General features: G+C 45.2%; 1 protein-coding gene across 1 annotated transcript in view; it reads left to right on the top strand.

Moving 5' to 3' along the window:
* Positions 1 to 18,330, top strand: part of TMEM163 (transmembrane protein 163) — a 260,277-nt gene that overhangs the window by 195,078 nt on the left and 46,869 nt on the right. Inside the window, exon 5 of the mRNA XM_054478923.2 lies at positions 17,106 to 17,202. Coding sequence (XP_054334898.1) covers positions 17,106 to 17,202 — 97 coding nt within the window. The remainder of the gene's footprint in view (positions 1 to 17,105; positions 17,203 to 18,330) is intronic.

Genomic DNA, 18,330 nt, shown 5'->3' with positions numbered 1-18,330 from the left:
ATGATAATTCCTTATTAGAGGTGTCTATATCATTAATGAATGGACAAATCGTCATTTTTAGGACATTGATTTGATTCTGTCTTTGGGGGAATGTGTGGACCTATCAAACACACAATGACAGGTTGTCTTATTATAAGGGCCTCTCCCTCCCTTGCTTCTCTAAGATGGTGGTATGTAGAGTTATGTAAATGAGAATGAGGTTTTCTTCTTCCACGCCCCTTCATCTTTATATTGGCATGAGAGCTCAGGTGATACGAACTGTCTTTGTCTCTTCTCACATCTGGCACATAATCATCCGCATTTGCCTCCCTCCCCCACATTCATCTGCTCAGTCTTCAGAGGATGTTTGTGTATGGGATTTTTTTTTTTTTTTTTTTTTTGAGGTGGGATCTTGCTCTGTCACCCAGGCTAGAGTGCAGTGGCGCCATCTCGGCTCACTGTAGCCTCCACCTCCCAGGTTCAGGCGATTTTCCTGCCTCAGCGTCTCGAGTAGTTGGACTACAGGTGTATACCATCATGCCTGGTGGATTTTTTTTTTTTTTTTTTTAATTTTTGACAGAGTCTCGCTCTGTTGCCCAGGCTGGAGTGCAGTGGCACGATCTCGGCTCACTGCAAGCTCTGCCTCCCGGGTTCTGGCCATTCTCCTGCCTCAGCCTCCTGAGTAGCTGCGACTACAGGCACCCGCCCCCACCATGCCCGGCTAATTTTTTTGTATTTTTAGTAGAGACGGGGTTTCACCGTGTTAGCCAGGATGGTCTCGATCTCCTGACCTCATGATCTGCCTGCCTCAGCCTCCCAAAGTGCTGGGATTACAGGCGTGAGCCATTGCTCTGGCCTCATTTGTGTTTTAAAGCTTGCTCACATCCCTGATGCCACCGTTGTCCACTGTGCTCATTTGAGGCCGACACAAACCTCAGGACAGACTTATCAAGGCTGCCTCTTATGGAGCCGTAGAAGGTTTTAAAGACTGCCCCAGAAGAGGGGAACGTCAACAGAGTTCATGGCAAAATATGTAGTGATTTGAAGGAGGGAAGTCTTGCTTTTTGGGGCTCTCTAATCTGATTTATTTGGCTTGGTCTAGCAATAGCCTTGCCTTTAAGTCTGTGAGTATCTTAAATGGCAACACGGAATTGTGGGCTACTACAACACTTGTGCCAAGGACTGTCATTTTTGGTTGGACGTTTGAGTCCAGGAGGATGTCCTGATCCTGGGGTCTTGAATAGATTTAATTTGCAAAGCCAGGAGAATGTTGAAGTCCTGGGTCTGCACTTGGTTTGTTCACGTGGATGTTTGTGGTTAGACTCTGAGTTTGTCTGTGTTATCTCCCGATTGTCTTGCTTTCCTTTTATTTTGACAATATAATATACTATAACTGTCCCTGCTCTAAGTTCTTCCTGGAACGCCCCCTGCCTGGGATTGGGGCCTGAGACAAGGAAGGCAGCAGATTGGACAGTGATTCCAGGCATGATCTAGGAAGTGGGAGTGAAGTAGGGGGCGAGTTAGACAGGAAAAGAGGAAAAGTCAATTGAGGTGAGATATCGTGATCACTTCTGTAGGCAGAGGTGGCTGGATTCTGCCTCTGAGAAGTCTATACCGTGCTGAATTGGGACCGTGCTAGAAAGTACAGGGTGTTGGAAGGAAATCTGAGCTGGCCAAGAAGATGTGATGTGGCACCAAAAGTCTTTTATGCGACCCTCAGTGGTTAAAGGACCATCCTCCCTACCTGTCTTGACTCTGGGATGGCCTTGTATTTAGTCAGCACTGTGGCGCATTACATTTAGGTTCCTTAATTTCCCATTCCTAGGACAGGCAGGATGATAATGGGTGTGGAAACACCAGCACTTATCTCTTGAGATGGTGTGATTGTGATCTTTCTACTTGTACTAGTGATTGAGGGACAAACCAATAGCCTATTTATGGGCAGATCTGTATTTTGTAGGGAAGCCAGCATTTTGTGAATCTGATAATCTGATAACACATTTCAATGTAACTTGATATTCCAGAATTTTCAGAAACTCGCCCTTCCAGGTGAAAGCTCTAAGATGAATCATTAATGTGCTTTTCCCAATATAGTGAGGCTCTGGTGTGTTGGTATTCTTCACATAATTAAATATCATTGTTCTGTTTAGAAGACCAGCTTCCCAATGCAATGGATGAATAATATTTTCTTTTAAAATTTTCTCCTTCTGCTTTCTGTATTATCCTTTTTCTCTTACTCTGGGAAATGTCAGCCTTTCAAAATAGTAGAGTGTATAGGTCACAGAGAAGTTGCAGAAATAAGTAAGATCAGCCAAAAATGTGGTGCATTTTTTTTTTCCATCTGACAACTCTGTAGTGATATATGAAAGGAAGCCCACAATTTGCAGATCACTCAGTGGGAAACTCATACTTTTTCTCCTAACTAGCCAGTGGGTAAATAATACCTATGGTTCAGTTCTTACATTTTGGTTATGCAAATAAATCTGAGCCTTAAACCTGTTGATTTAAAATAAAAATCTTTAATGAGCCAGAATTCCCATGGCTCCATCTAGATTGGGGTTTTAGTATGTCAGGATCTTGGCGGTTAAGTCAAAGTGGCTAACTTTCAACATGAGAAAACTGAGGTCTAGAGATATTTTCCAATTTTTTTTCCAAGTTAATGACAAGAACTCCTGGGCTCTGCTTCCAGCTTAGTGAATCCAGCAATATTGCTATTCCAGTTAGAAAAAATTAAACACAAAACTGTGTGTGAAAATTTTGTGTATGTGTTTAGGTTGACAAACACCCAGATAAAGAAAATTCCGGCTTGTGTACATTGCAAGCCTCAAATTCGGCTTTGAGTCGCAGCTCAGTTGGCTAGCTTCATAACACTGGGTAGCTCATAGACTTTTCCCAGACTGTCTCCAGCTCTCTATTTCTCCCTAATTCCCCATCTCCCCATCAGCCTTCTGACTTGTCAGAGGGGAGAGGTAATGTATACTCCATTTGGCAGTGTCAGGGAAAAGCATGCGAGAAGTCCACGCGGGTTCTCTGTAAGCCTCACATGCTTACCCAGGTGCCATGGGGTGTTTGCCTCAGGGAATTCATGTCCACAGGACCTGGCCAGCTTGATCAGCTTCCCAAAGGGCACCCTATGGTGAATTTTACCAGAGGTCCCAATGAGGGAAGATGATGCCACAGGATTAGATTAGAAATGTTATTTTTTGGGTGTGGGGGGGGGGGCGGTAAAGCAAGTCAGCATGATAAGCAGTTGTGAAGTTACAAACTAATGACAGAAAAATCCATGTAAACAAATCCACTGAACACATAACCATTAATTACAGCTCACAACCTCCCTTCACGTTTGCCTCTGTTCTCTAATTTGGGGTGCTTGATAAATCTCTAGTCTAGAGTAGCATTTTAGTTTTGCAGTCCTTGGCTGTAGATAGAGTTTGGTCTCTTCTCTACTCATCTGGGAGTCTTACCTTTCATATATATATATGTGTGTGTGTGTATGTATATATATATATATATATATATGAATGAATATATATATGAATGTATATATATATGAATGAATATATATATGAATGAATATATATATGAATGAATATATATATATATTTATTTATTTATTTATTTTTGAGACAGGGTCTCACTGTGTTGCCCAGGCTGGAGTGCAGTGGCACAATCTCAGCTCATTGCAACCTCTGCCTCCTGAGTTCAAGTGATTCTGCTGTCTCAACTTCCCGAGTAGCTGGGATTACAGGCACCCACCACCATGCCTGACTAATCTTTGTACTTTTAGTAGAGATGGGGTTTCACCATGTTGGCCAGGCTAGTCTCAAACTCCTGACCTCAAGTGATCTGCCCGTCTCGGCCTCCCAAAGTGCTGGGATTACAGGTGTGAGCCACTGTGCCTGGCTTGAACCTCTGCACATGGCCCATATTTTATATATGCTTAATATCATCTTGGATGACCTGTGCCTACTCATCTTATTTATGTTTGCTACAGTTTTGGGAGGGAAGTGGTCTTTTTATCATTCCCATTTTCCTTCTAAGGAAACTGAGCCTTGGAGAAGAAGCTATGAACAGCTGAGCTTGGGTAGCAGCTTTCTATGTTGCCCCAGAAGCAGTGCAGAAACTCCCCAAAACTGCACCTTGCACACCTGAGCCCCAGCACCCCACAGGACATGCAGTACACGCTCATGAAAACGTGGTTGATTTACATGTCAAGTCTGAGACTTGATAGAGACCAGCATGTCATGTCTTGTGAAGATGCAAATACAGGTCAATGTTAGAAGTGATGTAGCTGGAGAAGACATTTCTAGAAATTTTGTTTTTGTCACAAAAGTACAGCACAGAAAAGTAGAAGGGAACAAAGTCTGTCTTCTTACTATTATTACTTTACTGTGTGTTTCCTTCCAAAAATTTCCCCCTGGGTTTAGATTTATTTTTATGTATTTCTAATTTGCATATGTATATTTTTGTATCCTGTTTTTCACTTATCTTTTGAATACTTTTTTTGATCAACAAAAAAAATTTTAATGGCATCCGATAGTCAACTGAACTGATGTATCACAGTTACTTAAACACTCCCTTTGTGGCACATTTAAATTTCCCACTTTTAAGTATAAGTAACACTGCTGTGAACATTCTTCTTTAGGGATTGATTCCAAGAAGTGGATCAAAGTGAATGAATAATTTAAGTCAATTACTTGAAATACTATAATCAAGGTTAGAAACACTGGAAAATAGGTTACTAAGGAAATTATGTAGTATTTTTAATAGGAATCAAAATAAAAGTTTTAATTAACCATGTTATGCTGAGAAGCCTGTGTTCAGAAGGTGCTGAGCTCGTCATTTCCCACAGAGACAGAGCAGAAGAGTGGCTGGATGCTTCAGACCCCATGTGAGAGTTCAGAGACCACGGGGGGCTTCCGTTCTTGTCTTTTTGATTCAGTAAGATTATTCACTCAGGTGGTTTTCTGTACATCCTGTGTCAGTGGGATTGCCTGGTTTTCAGGATGGACTAAGGCTTGAGGCGACTCATCTGTTATCATTGGACAGGCAACTTCTTCCCCTGGTTCCAAGTATCGCATTGCCTAGACAGCCTTTTGCTGCCACTGCCATAAGATGCATCCCTTTCAAGAATCTTCTATCTGTCAGCTTTGCTGCAATAGCAGCACCCAAAGTCTCAGTGACTTATGCCGCAAACATGCATTTCTTAATCATTTCCATTTTGGTGGTGACCTTTTCCACATGAGTTCTCATTCCAGGGTTTAGGCAGAAGGAATAGCTCCTCTCTGAGGACCACTGGGCAGAAATGAGGCCAAACCAACTGTGCACATGGAAAGTTTCTGCACAGGTACAGTGATGTCATCTCCACTCACTGTTGACCAGAGCAAGTCACACGGCCAAGCCCCACAGTGGGCAGGATGTATACGTCCCCTACACAAAGGTGCTGTCAATCACACAGCAAAGGTAGGGGTGTGAGGTTGAGAGCAATTGATGTGAGCAATGATACACACTTCTGCAGGCCTACTGGGAATTGGCCTCCTTGTTTTCTTTTGATGACCACACATCCCCTTCTTTACCGTAGCACAGAAGCCTCAAAATCTGGCTCTGTGCGTGAACTGCATTGCCCATGTGGCCCAGGATGGCTTTCGGTTCATGTGCCATGGGTTGGACAAGCTTGGTCAAGGTAGTTCATGCACAGAGCCCAACACAAATTTGTAAACTTTCTTAAAATAATATAAGATTGATGCACAGACCTCTTTTTTTAAAAAAAAAAAAAAAAAAAAAAAAACTCATCAGTATCGTTAGTGTATTTTATGTGTGGCCCAAGACAATTCTTTTTATTCCAGTGTAGCCCAGGGAAGCCAAAAGATTGGACACCCCTGACTTTGACCCCAGCACGAGAGAATTTCTGGAAACAAAGGGTTTGCTAACACAGTACATGGCCAACCTGGTCTTGGGCCTCTTCATTCTTGTGACAGGTGGCATTTTCTGAAGATAACCACAACCATAGCCCCCCTCCACATGTTGTTCTACAATGTTACCTTGTCACTCCTCCATCAAGACGTGGCATCTTGTCCCCTTCTTCTTTAACCTCAGCAGGGCTTTGACTTACTTAAGGGCTGCAGAATGCCCTGAAAGGACGCAGCAGGCTTCCAAGGCCTTGTAGCTTCTGCCTGGTTTTGAGTGGAGCACTGGCGGGGGGGGGGAAGACAGCCCCCCTGCTACAGGAAGCCTGGCTACACCCAGGGGTGTTTGTTCAGCACTCTGGTTAACAGTCTCAGCTGAGCATGGCCTTCTAGCCATCCCTGCTCGGGGACGAATCATCTTGGCTTTCAGTCCTTGTTATCATTCCTCTTGGATTGAAAGTCCAGGGAGAGTGTCTGATGGGCCCAGCTTGGGTCAGGGGCCTGGGTTCCAGGTGGGGTGCAGTGACTGTCATTCCTCCCCTCGGGGAGAATGGAGCCTGGAGGGAGCATTGAGGCCCATTACCCATGAAGGGGGGATGAATGCAGGTCAGGCCCTGCAAGTGTGCAGCACAGACAGTGCCTGAGTCAGCGCTGGAAAATGCAGATCTAATCATCTTCATCATTTTCAAAGCTGTCAGGGGCTCTGCATGGTTTTTCACAAGAACATTTATACAGCTTACCTTATTAGCACGTGAGGCTCCACGGGGTTGGGTCTTACTCTCCCTCCTACTCAGCTTCCCAGCTGGATCCCTCGTGGAACCTTCACTCCAGCTTTCCTAGGGCATTTGTAATTTCTTGGCGGGGGAAAACAATCTCCTTAACTTTGAAAGATTTTAGTGTAATCCATGTGCTGATGATTCCTGAGTCAGGTTTGAATCTAAACTCCTATTCCAGCTCCCTTCTCAACACTACCACTTGGATGTCTAACACACACATCCCACACTTACTGTGTCCACAGCTGCACTCCTGATCTTTTCTGCCCCCAGACCTGCTTCTCCTACAGTCTTCCCTGTCTCCGGAAATGGCAACTCTATCCTTTGCTTTTCTCAGGTTCAAAGCTTCAAATCATTCTTGGCTCCTTTGTTTCCTACCATACATTAACAAGACTTGTCAGCTGTGCCTTCAGAATATATCCCTGAACAGACCAAAACTCAGAATCAGAAGATGTCCAGAGACTCACGCTTCAGTGCTACATCCTGATCCATGTCATCACTTGCCACATCCTTACCTGCCTGGATATCCATGACATCATTTGCCACATCCTCACCTGCCTGGATATTCATGACATCATTTGCCATGCCCTCACCTGGCCTGGATAGTCATGATGTTGTTTGTCACACCCTCACCTGGCCTGGATATCGCCACAGCCTGCACACTGCTGTCCCTGTTTCTGCCCTTGGTGAGCAGTGGTCCTGTTAAAACACGCCACATCATGTTGTTTCCATGTTCGTGCGCCCTGTGGCTTCCCATCTTTGTAAATGCCTAAATCCTGACAACAGCTCTAAGACCTTATATGATGTGCTTTCACCATTCTCCCTCTTTCTCACTCCCCTTTGGAGTTAGGAGGGTTCCACCTCAGAGCCTGAAGCTTCTTCTCCCTATACCTGCATGGCTTGCCCCCTAGAACAGTGCCTGGCACAAGGTGCAGTGGAAATGTGCGGGATGAATGAATTCTGGTGTGCCTTCCTTTTCCCCGGAACATACTTTTCACTCCTCTTTATCAGGTTAATTTCTTTGGTTTGTTCAAAGTCAGCTCAATTCTCAGCTTCTCTAGGATATATATTTTTTTGAGACAGAGCCTTGCTCTGTTGCCCAGGCTAGAGTGCAGGGGTGCAATCTCAGCTCACAGCAACCTCCACCTCCCAGGTTCGAGTGATTCTCCTGCCTTAGCTTCCTGAGTAGCTGGGACTACAGATGTGTGCCACCATGCCTGGCTAATTTTTGTATTTTTATTAGAGATGGGGTTTTACCATGTTGGCCAGGCTAGTCTCGACCTCCTGACCTCAGGTGATCTGCCCACCTTGGCCTCCCAAAGTGCTGGGATTACAGGCATGAGACACTGTGCCTGGGCCTCTAGGAATATTTGTGTGTGATTTAAATGCCCCCTTTCTCTACTTGGAGGAAAAGGGCCATGTTTTGTCCTCGTAGCTAATGCACAGCAGGTTTCTTTGCAAATGGTAGACATTCAGTGTTTCTTCATGTTTCATAGGTCGTATCTGCACACAACTACGAAAACCATGATCAGCTTCTCTAGGAATTTTTTTTCTTAAAGCAGGCCTCTATTCCCCCTCCGTGTTCAGCAAAAGCTGTTGTCACTGTCTTCGGGTATCTGCCTGGATATGTTCCATGCATAGACAAGCAGTTGTACCTTCAGCAGATATTTAAGAAAAAATTGGAATTGGTGCAGCTAATTGCCCTGACATTGAAAATACTTGCATGGTTTACTTGAAATAACCAGTTGGCTAAAGTAGCAAGATTTATAGATGTTCATATTCTCCTGAGAAGCAGGTTTACCCTGAGAGTACCTTTAAAATCTTTCAAAAAAGCCACTTTTTCCCTTATTCCCTCAGCAGCTGGAACACACTGAACTCTAGCCAGTCTGCCTTGGATCTCATGGGAGCCTGTAGGACCCATGTTCCCCGCGCTGCCGCTTCTCCTGCCTTGTTCTAGCATCACCTCTTCCAGCATCCCTGCAGGTGCCTTCTCCTGGTCTCCCCCGCTTCCACCCGTGTCCCTCTTTGGTCTTTTCTCAAAAGAGCAGCCAGAGTGATCCTTTTTGAAAGTGAGTCAGGTTGTGTCATTTCTTTGCGGAGTCCTCCAGTGGTGCCCTGCCATCCTTAGTGGAAAAACACAAGTCCTTATGGTAATGGCAAGGCCCCTGGGTTCCAGCCATGCTGGCCTCGTTGCCGTAGGTTGAGCATGCTGGGTTCCCTCCTGCCAGGAGCCTTCGCACTCACTGTCCCTCTGCCTGGAGTGCTCGTCCCCAGGTGGCTGCAGAGCTGACTCTCCCATCTGGTAGGTCTTTGTTCAGATGTACCCTCATTAGAAAGAAGTGTGAGTACTGGGTATAAAGTAACAGCCCCCACCCGCCTTGTTCTCCCCTTTTTTCTGCTTTGTCTCTGTATATAATATACTTACTTGTTCATGTGTTCATTGCCTATCCCCATGTGAGCTCCACAAGAGCAGGAAATTGCTGTCCTGTTCATGCCAAATCCTTGCCCTAGAACACAAGAATCAGTGTTTTGCTGATTAATTGGAAGACCTTGGGCCATGAGTCTCTGCAAGCATTCCCTGTGCAGTGTATATTGGAAGCAGAGATCTTGGGTAGGGTTTGGCAACCTTTAGACGGGCTGTTCCCTGTTCGTTTCTTTCTATCCATTCGCCTCCACCCTGGAAATGTGAGACCTGGAAGCCCCCAGGAAAATGGCCCTGGGAGCCTAGGCTGGGAAGAGGCCTCTCAGGCTCAGGTCAGTGTATCTCACTGTCCAGACCTTCCTTAAGCTTGGCAAGCCCCAAACAGACTCACTACTGGCTCCTCACTTCCTGTTCTTGGATGCGCCACCACCTCTTCCTTTGTGACCAGTCTCAAAATTGGGGTTGTCCTTGCACCCTTCTCCTCCTCTGCCTGTGTCCAGTCAGTCACCGAGTTCTGCCAGTTCGATCTTCTTGGTGTCTTTCCATCTTGATTCTTTTCAGCTATCATGGCCCGTGTGTAGAGTCATCAGTTTGCTTTCGTGGCCACTGACATTGTCTTCCAGGCTATTCCCCTCCCTCTAGTTCCTTTCCCTTCAACCCTCCTAACCCCAGCTGCAGTCAGGAGGGTCTTTGCAAAGCCCAGATCACATTATGGGTCTCCTTTGCTTAAAATGCTGCAGTGACTTCCTGTCACCACAAAGGTTTCCCCAACCTGAGACCTGTGTGTTCCGACTTGGTGATCCTGCCCTATCTGTGTACTATCTATCCTATCCTTTTATGAACTTAATATTTATCTAAATATAATCATATTCATTTTCTCCCTAAGCAACAATATCTTTGTAGTCATGGAGCAATGATTATTTTTTTCTAAGGTACATTAAATTATATAACTATTAAATACAACAGGTGTTGGTCCGTATGCCGTCTAAGATCTGTTGTGTGTACCATGGGTGATGCACCTGCCATCTTGAGGGAGCTTCCAGGATACACAGGGCCTTTCTTTGTGGCTATTGCATTGCTGTTCCCCTGGGGCCAAATGCTCCAGGAACAGCATCTCCATTTTGAACTCCCACTGAAATAGGGCCCCACGGTGCTGTCTTTATGCTTCTGTCCATAAAGTTTCCTCTGTCTGGAGTAACCTCCAAAGCCTTCTAGTTTTTCGGCTTCATGATTCCTGTCAATTGTACACCCAGCTTAGATGTCACACTACAGAGCCATCTTTTCTTCCTGTTCTGTCCCCCTAGGTTGTGTTTTATCACTCTGAGTTCTTTCTTCATTTTATTCCTTGTCCATTGCCTATTTTCACATTCACAAGTGATGGACTGTCTTGTAGTGATTTCCAGGTTCCCTATTCTAGATTCATGCTGTCTGGATGCTGGGTATAGATTTTGTTTGCCTTAGCCTCAGGGCTTGACACGTAGAACTTAAAATGTGAGTGACTGAATTTTCAAGTCCCTTTCTAAAATGCAGATACCCTGGTGAAGCAGTCACTGTGGCTGGAGATAGGTTGATGTTAGATGAAAACAAGAGAGAGACTGGCATGTAGACTTGGGGCTTGGGTGGAGGTATCAAAGGCCTGATGTGCCTTCTCATAGTTTCCTAGAGCAGTCCCTGTTAGCCCACATAAATTGACCCCATCTTGAGGAGTGGCTTGGGGGACAGCCCCTTTGGTGAACCTGTGTATTTTCAGCCCAACCTTTAGAGCTGTACTGTCTAGTATGGTTGTCACCAACTACATGTGGCCGTTTGATTTTTAATTAAAAGAAATTAAAATTTCATTTCTTCAGTTGCAGTAACCACATTTGCAATACTCAATAGATACCCGTGGCGAGTGGCTACCATATAGAATAGCATCCATCATCGCAGAAAATGCCCTGGGTCTGCTCTGCCCTAGAGACTAATCATTTAACAAGTTCCTCATATTGACTTTTGTCCCTAAAGTAGATGCCAGAAATAAAGTCCTATCTAAGTGGGATTTCAGTTGGTCGGGTTCTGTTCAGCTTGTGTATTATTACAGATGTAAACCAAAGGTCCTTTGTTGAGGAAGGAGAGGTTTTAATGGTTGCAACTTGAGGAAGTGGAGGCTCTTACCATGGAGAGGGTAGAGAACGCCTGCGTGGAAAGCTGTGGTCTGAGTGACTGTTGCTGGTCCAAGTCAATCTCACCTGCTCCACAAACACAGCAGGTAGATGCAGTTGAAGATAGAGGAGAGAGATGGGAAATGGATGGAGAGAGAGGATGAGGGACTGGAGCTCAGGAGAGTTGAGGGAAGAAATGAGGTGAAGATGAGTACAAACATGAAGGGAAGTGGGGGAGTTCCAGAAGGAGGAGAGGAGGGAGGCATTGATAGTGACGGATTGAGGGAGGGGTGGAGTCTTAACCAGATGGTGCTGGTTTGGCTTCTCCATGATAGAGAGGAGAAAATGGCTCACAGCCATTCCTTGCTCACTTTCTCCTTTTATCCTGCCTCCAAGATGAGCTTCCTCTGTGGCTTTGTTTGAAATGTCAGAACACATGGAGAGAAAGAGGGCTTAGCTGGAGAAAACCAGCATTAGGAATTATGCAGCCATAAGTACCGTGTTATATGCTCACACCACTTAACTTCATTATTTGCTTCACATTTGAGCACTGTCTCAGATTACAAATGCTTTGGAGACCAGAGTGAAAGATGATACATAAAACAATTACACGTTAAACTGTGGGCTGAATTGGTTAATCACCAGGGCTACTTTGTGTTTAGAGCTGTCGTAAATTAGAGGGTGATTAGAGAAGCTTCTCTTGTTTGGCTTTTTTGATCTGATAGGAAGTAACCTAGAATTGGTAGGCTAGGACTCAGGTGATTTTAATGTGAGCCATAGGCCTTTAAACCTACAATTGACAAGGGGCCAAACTTTCGATCTGACAACGTTTTGTGTATGAGTGTCTGTCAGTGGGTTTTGCCCTTATAATTTCAGAATCAAAAACTGATGCTTCTAGAGATTTACAGTACTGTGCACAGTTAGCAATTTGGAGCCTTTAGCAGAATAGAAAAAAAAAGGGGGCTTTAGCTACCTCTAATCATTTCTTTGAAGTGGCTTGTTAACCATTGCTTCCTTTCAGACATTAAGTGTGTCTGTGTGTATGTGTCTGTGTGTGTGTGTGAGACAGGGTCTCTCTCCATCACCCAGACTGGAGTGCGGTGGCACGATCATGGCTTACTATAGCCATAACCTCCTGGGCTTAAGCAATCCTCCTGCCTCAGCCTCCTGAATAGCTGGGACTACAGGTACACACCACCATGTCCGGCTAATTTATTTTTTGTGGTGGTGGGGGAGGGGGGGGGGTCTCTGTGTTGCCCAGGCGGATCTCAAACTCCTGGCCTCAAGCAGATCTGCCTGGGCCTCTCAAAGTGCTGCGATTACAGGTGTGAGCCACCACACCCGGCCTATTCAGTGGTTTTTAAACTTGAGCGTACATCAGAATCACCTGAAGAGCTTATTAAAACACAGATTGAGGGGCCACATCCCCAGAGTATTTGCCTTTCCACCAAGTTCTTATGTGACGTGAGTGCTGCTGACTCATGGATCACTCTGTGACAACCACTGATCTGGTGGGTATTTATTTATTTATTTATTTATTTAGAGATGGAGTTTCGCTCTTGTTGCCCAGGCTGGAGTGCAGTGGTGTGATCTCAGCTTACTGCAACCACCTCCTGCCAGGTTCAAGCGATTCTCCTGCCTCTGCCTCCCAAGTAGCTGGGATTACAGGCATGCACCACCACGCCCAGCTAATTTTGTATTTTTAGTAGAGACGGGGTTTTTCCATGTTGGGCAGGCTGGTCTTGACCTCCCGACTTCAGGTGATCCACCCACCTCGGCCTCCCAAAGTGCTGGGATTACAGGCGTGAGCCACTGCGCCCAGCCGGGAATTTAAATTTGGTTTCAGTCTGGGTTGACTGGGGGATTATGCTGAAGGGGTACAGCTCATTTGCCTCTTTCTGATCCATGAAATTCTCCCCCAGAATTGGGGCAGGAGGGAGGAGTCTGTATTCTTTTTAGTGACCTGGTTCCTCAATGCCCTTGTTACTGGCCAGGCCAGCCTTTCTGGGTTGAGGCCAGGGATTGCTGATAGAGCAATTACCCTTTGCCCCCCACCCGTCTCTGGTCCCCTAAGCCTGGAAGCAGCTCATACTTGCAGATACAGAAGCAGTCATATTTGCACTGTTTGCTCCTGACTGAAACCTTCACAGCATCCTGGAGACTACTAGTCCCAGGGCAGTGGTGGTGTGAGCACGTGATGTGGCTGCCCAGAGCTTTCGTGTGGCTGGATGGTTGACCAGGGCTGGCTGCTAGGAGGGAAGCAGTTGAATGGGATTCTGTTTCTGGGTGGACTTCACAAACTCCTTGAGTGACCTTAGGCAAGCCGGCTAATCCTTGACTCCTCCATTTTTAAACACTAGTGTTTATAAAACACCTCTCTCCCCACCCCTCATCCATAAAATAGCAGAAAAACAAAAAGCTGGGTCCGGTGAGTGGCCTCCAGGGGACTGATGAGCTGATGTGTGGAGCTCTGAGTGCTAGAGGAGAAAGCTGCTGTGTAAACACAATAAATATTAATAAATCATTAAAAAATAGCACCGTGCCCTCTGCTAATAATAGCTGCTTTGGGCTGTTGGAGACACTCTGACACACAGGCTCCCAGCAGTGTGGAAGGAGGGGTGACTGTGGGTTTTGAATCTGTAACACATTTAAAAGATGCAAATGAGTTTTTGACACATTTTGGAGTATATTCATAGGTATATTGGTGAAGAAAATAGGATTACAATTCTGTGAAATTCAACTTTAATAAACCAAATCACAAATTTCTTTTGATTTTCATTATATTTCAGAGTTGCCTTACCCTGTGGGCTATTCCACGGGCATTTGGCTGACGTGTTGGGAGTCTCTTTCCTCCTCTCATCCCCAGTGGTAAATGGTTGATGCCTCCTCAGACTCCATGGGGGGAGCTTACAATCAGTCAGGGATGAATCCATTGATGTTTGATCCACTCTACTGCATGAGGAGCACCTGCTACATGCTATGTAGTTCTTGCCCTTACAGAATTTATAGTGTAATTTTGAGTAAAGTAAGCAATAAATTATGTACGAGGCCCTTGCATCCTTCACACTCATCTCCTTAGGTAAATGTAAACAGAATCCATATCTGCCTTTTGTGCTTGATGGAGGCGTGGCTGCAGTGAGCTGGTAAGAGGCAATTCCTGCATTATCACCACTGTTCCCTGTCAGAAAGAAGCAGGCATTTGTTCCTTCCTTCCCCCAGAGGAGTATGGAAATGGAAGCTCCCTTGGGGATATGGTGACAAATTGCGTGTAGAGTATAGCATGCAAGTTGTGGCTGCCCTACTTGATTTTCAGGGAGTGAAAGCTGGTTGACAAACAAATGCATTACGAGGCCTATTAGGTCCCACGAGACCCCCTTCCTTCCTCCCCAGCTTGGATGTCGCTTCTATCTCAGCCTCTGTTCCAGGGAGTCCTGTGTTGTCACTTCACAGTGGAAGCTTCCTAGGGACAGGGCTCCACCTGACTCTAGGCCGGACGTTTTCAGTCCTGTGTACACAAGAATTGCCTGGGAGCTTTTAAACAAATGCAGAGGCTTAGGCTCACCCCTAGAAATTCTGATAAAATTGAACTGGAGTGGTGTCCAGGAAACTTTAAAAAAAAAAAAAAAAAAAAAAAAAGGAACTCCCCAGGTGAGTACAATGTGCTCTCAGTGCTGGGAAGTGCTGAGTTGATGACTGAAGCTACCTGAAAGGGTTAATTAAAGAGCGAGTCTCTGTGAGTTACTCAAGAGTTTTGTGAATGGAGGGAAGAACCACATTGCGAAACTTACCTTGGAGGCCTATCCTGATTTTAGGCTCTTCTCCTGTAGTGGGACCTCTCATGCACATGTGCTCACAGGGCGGAATGGTTACTCCAGGTCCCTAGCACAGCTGGTCCAGAACTGTCTTCCAAACAGGAGGCAAGTGCTTTGGGAGTGATGATCCCCAAGCCCTAGGAATCCCTGTTCTTGCTACAGTATGTAGTCATTAAAGGGCCCTCCAGTAGGTTGACCTCATTCCTCCAGGACTCTATCATGGCCCCCTTTGTCCCTGATTCCAGCGTTAGGACTGTGGTTCCCAGCCCCAGGCACACTGTCACACACAGGCAGCACATTAGCACCTACTTACTGCCTGAATTGTCTCTTCTGCCCCTGGTGGATCATGGGGCCACGCTGCTCATAGCATTCATGTGGGTTCTGTAGGATGGCAACTTCTTTCCCCTGTTGACTTTGGTGATCAAACCCTGAACTGTATTCTCCTAGAGGTGACTTACTGTCAATCCTTGGTCTAGGGGTGGTCACCCTGGGGGTGTGGCAAGTTACAATTGAGTCTATTCCCAGGTTGTGTCCTTGTCACTGTCAATTGTATGGACTCCAGCAGTGTGGAGTTCTCCCAGTTAAGATCCTCAATGTTTCATTTTTTGCAGAGCCTGTGTCCCTTGGGGGGGTGATGTTCCTTCCATCATCCATGTGTATATTCATTTGCTCAAGTCTGTGCTGATTCCTAACCCATTCATTCCTTTTCCTTTCATCTCTGTTCTTTTTTGTGTTTTGCTCCAACCTGCGATGATTCTGTCGTTGCTTTTGAAGGAATAAAACCTACACCACAGTGTGACTTAGAAGCCGACTGAGTGGACTCCAAGCAGCCTTGCTCACCTGCTTTTATTTCTCACTCCTAAATGTGGAGGATGGGGTCTGTTCACAGGTTTACTGGGATTATAAGTAGGTGCCACCTCAAAATTAGGTGAGCAATTTGGGGCCATGCTGTTAGTCTAGAGAAGGGACTCCAAGGTGGATAATAAAACATGATTTTGTTTGATAGTTGGGGCAAGATTGCTCAGGAGGCCGCCAAATGGTGGAGACATCAAGCTGGGACAGGAATGATCTCAACCTCACTGTAGTTACTCTTGTATTTTTTATCTTTTCTCTCCCTCTTCATTTTCATTTGATATTTTAACCCTTGTGATGGTATCATTTCCTCGTGCCTACCTTCATCTTCCATCACTCTTCATTTTTCCATCCTGAGATTGTTGTGTCTGGGTTGTCAGAGACTTTTCCTATGTCCTGAGTCCCATAGCTTTCTTTGCCAGTCCCCACGCCACACCCCCAGCTGTGTGTCCTCTTGCTTCACCCTTGGCCTTACCGTGCACCTGCTCCTGCCTCCGCCTGTGCTGAGTGTCTTGGTTGACCTTCTCCTTTCTTACCCCTCATTTCTGCCTTTTAGAGTTTCTCTATCTTACCACAAACTCCTGTCTTGTCATTACCAAATCATTTCTCCTTTTCATCTTTGGGAAAATGCAAAGGTGTCTATCACATCATATCCAAAAGTGACAGAGTAGACTTTCCTTTGCTTAAGCTAACAGTAATGGCTTCCCATTTTACGTTTTGTGCATTGTCTCATTTCCTCTTTAGGTAGGGAATATATCCCCATTTGAAAGATGAGGAAATCAAGGCTAAGAGAGACAATAATCAAGATCACACAAGTTAAGTAAATGGTAGAGCTTGGCATGTCTCATGCCAGAGCCTCCATTCTGCTGTTAAACCATGTGCCTTCCCGTTTGAGCAGGAATGAAACATCATATTTGCCAGGCAAGGGAGAAAGATTTCACGGCCTTGAAGACCCTTCCATGCCAGCATTCATGGGATGCTGTGAGCTTCTGTAGGATGGTGACCTCTTTTCCCTGCGGTTGACTTTGGTGATCAAACTCTGAACTGTATTCTCCTAGAGGTGACTTAGTGTCAATCCATGGACTGTGGGTGGTCACCCTGGGGGTGTGGCAAATTACAATTGAGTTCATTCCCAGATTGTGTCTTTGTCACTGTCAATTGTGTGGACTCTTCAGCAGTGTGAGTTCTCCCAGTTAAGATTCTCAATGTTTTGTTTTTTGCAGAGCCTGTGTCATCTTGGGGGTGATATTCCTTCTGTCATCCATATGTATAGTGGTCAAAGCCATCCATGACCTCTCAACTAGGCTGCTCCCAGAAGTGGTAAGGTCCTTCTTCTTCCTTAACAATCCTTCCTGACAGCACTGGCCCCCTGGGCTGCCTCTCATCGCAGGGTGAGAGTGGAGTCGGGCATGTTGAGAGGGAACAGACAACATTCTGGGGGGTCAGAAGAACTTGTTGCAGGGATGCAAATGACCTGGTGGAGAGAAACACTGGGCAAGGTGAAGAGACTCCAGATAGGTGAGCTAGGACTGGGTTCTGTGTGCCTTTCCTTAGCTATTTTCACTATTTTTAAAGCAAGATTTTTTTGCATGTGTAAAGAGAAATTGGGTTATTTTTGTGAAGCAGAGTGAGCCTATCTGTGTTGTTTGCATCTGTTGTTCTGTGTTCATTCAATGATCGTTGTATTAAGAATTATTTTTTTTCCTTTGCACCTCAATTCAATACATAAATCTATTCATGTTAGGTTTTCTGGCACAATTGACACCGGGATATTGAAACTGGAGGACATGAATTCATATTAAAATGTGTCTTTCACTGCTTTGTCCTCTGGATGAGAGTCATTACCGGCACTGATTCTTTTTCCCTCCCTCCCCTTATGAGTGCTGAGAAAAGAAATATTTTTACAGCCTCCTGTCATGCAGTCTTCATGGCAGGCAGCTGATTTGGTTACCAGGAGATGAAGATGCTGCCATTATAATAATTCCCTGCGTACAAGTTGCAATGGAAATTTGAATGCAAAATCTGGTCTCCTCTTAGGATGTGATTTGATGTGAGCTTGGCTACATGCACCATCTGATATAAGACCAAAATGATTAGACCTTTAATTTTACTTTTGAAAAAAGATATTAATCCTTGTTGGGGTGATGTATTGCGTGTATGTGTGTTTGTGTGTGTATGTGTGTTTTTATAGGGAAGATGAAAATGAGGTGAGACATTCTCCTGTATTTAGTAGAGGCATGAAAGTGGCTGCTTTAAGTTGTTTTCCTCACTCCCTTGTAAATGATTAGCGCCATCCCTTTAATTATCCAGCAGGATTTTAACTGTTATTTATCACCACAGTTGGCCAGCGCTTACTCTCTAACATCTCAGTGACAGGGAGGAAAAATGGATATGGGGATAGGAATGTACCTATTTGTGGTATTTAGTCTTTTTCAGAAGCAGAGATAG

This window comes from Pongo pygmaeus, chromosome 11, assembly GCF_028885625.2.
Source record: "Pongo pygmaeus isolate AG05252 chromosome 11, NHGRI_mPonPyg2-v2.0_pri, whole genome shotgun sequence".
Classification (NCBI taxonomy): domain Eukaryota; kingdom Metazoa; phylum Chordata; class Mammalia; order Primates; family Hominidae; genus Pongo; species Pongo pygmaeus.
The sequence above is the reverse complement of the archived record's forward strand: the minus strand, read 5'-3'. Positions and strand labels throughout refer to the sequence as shown.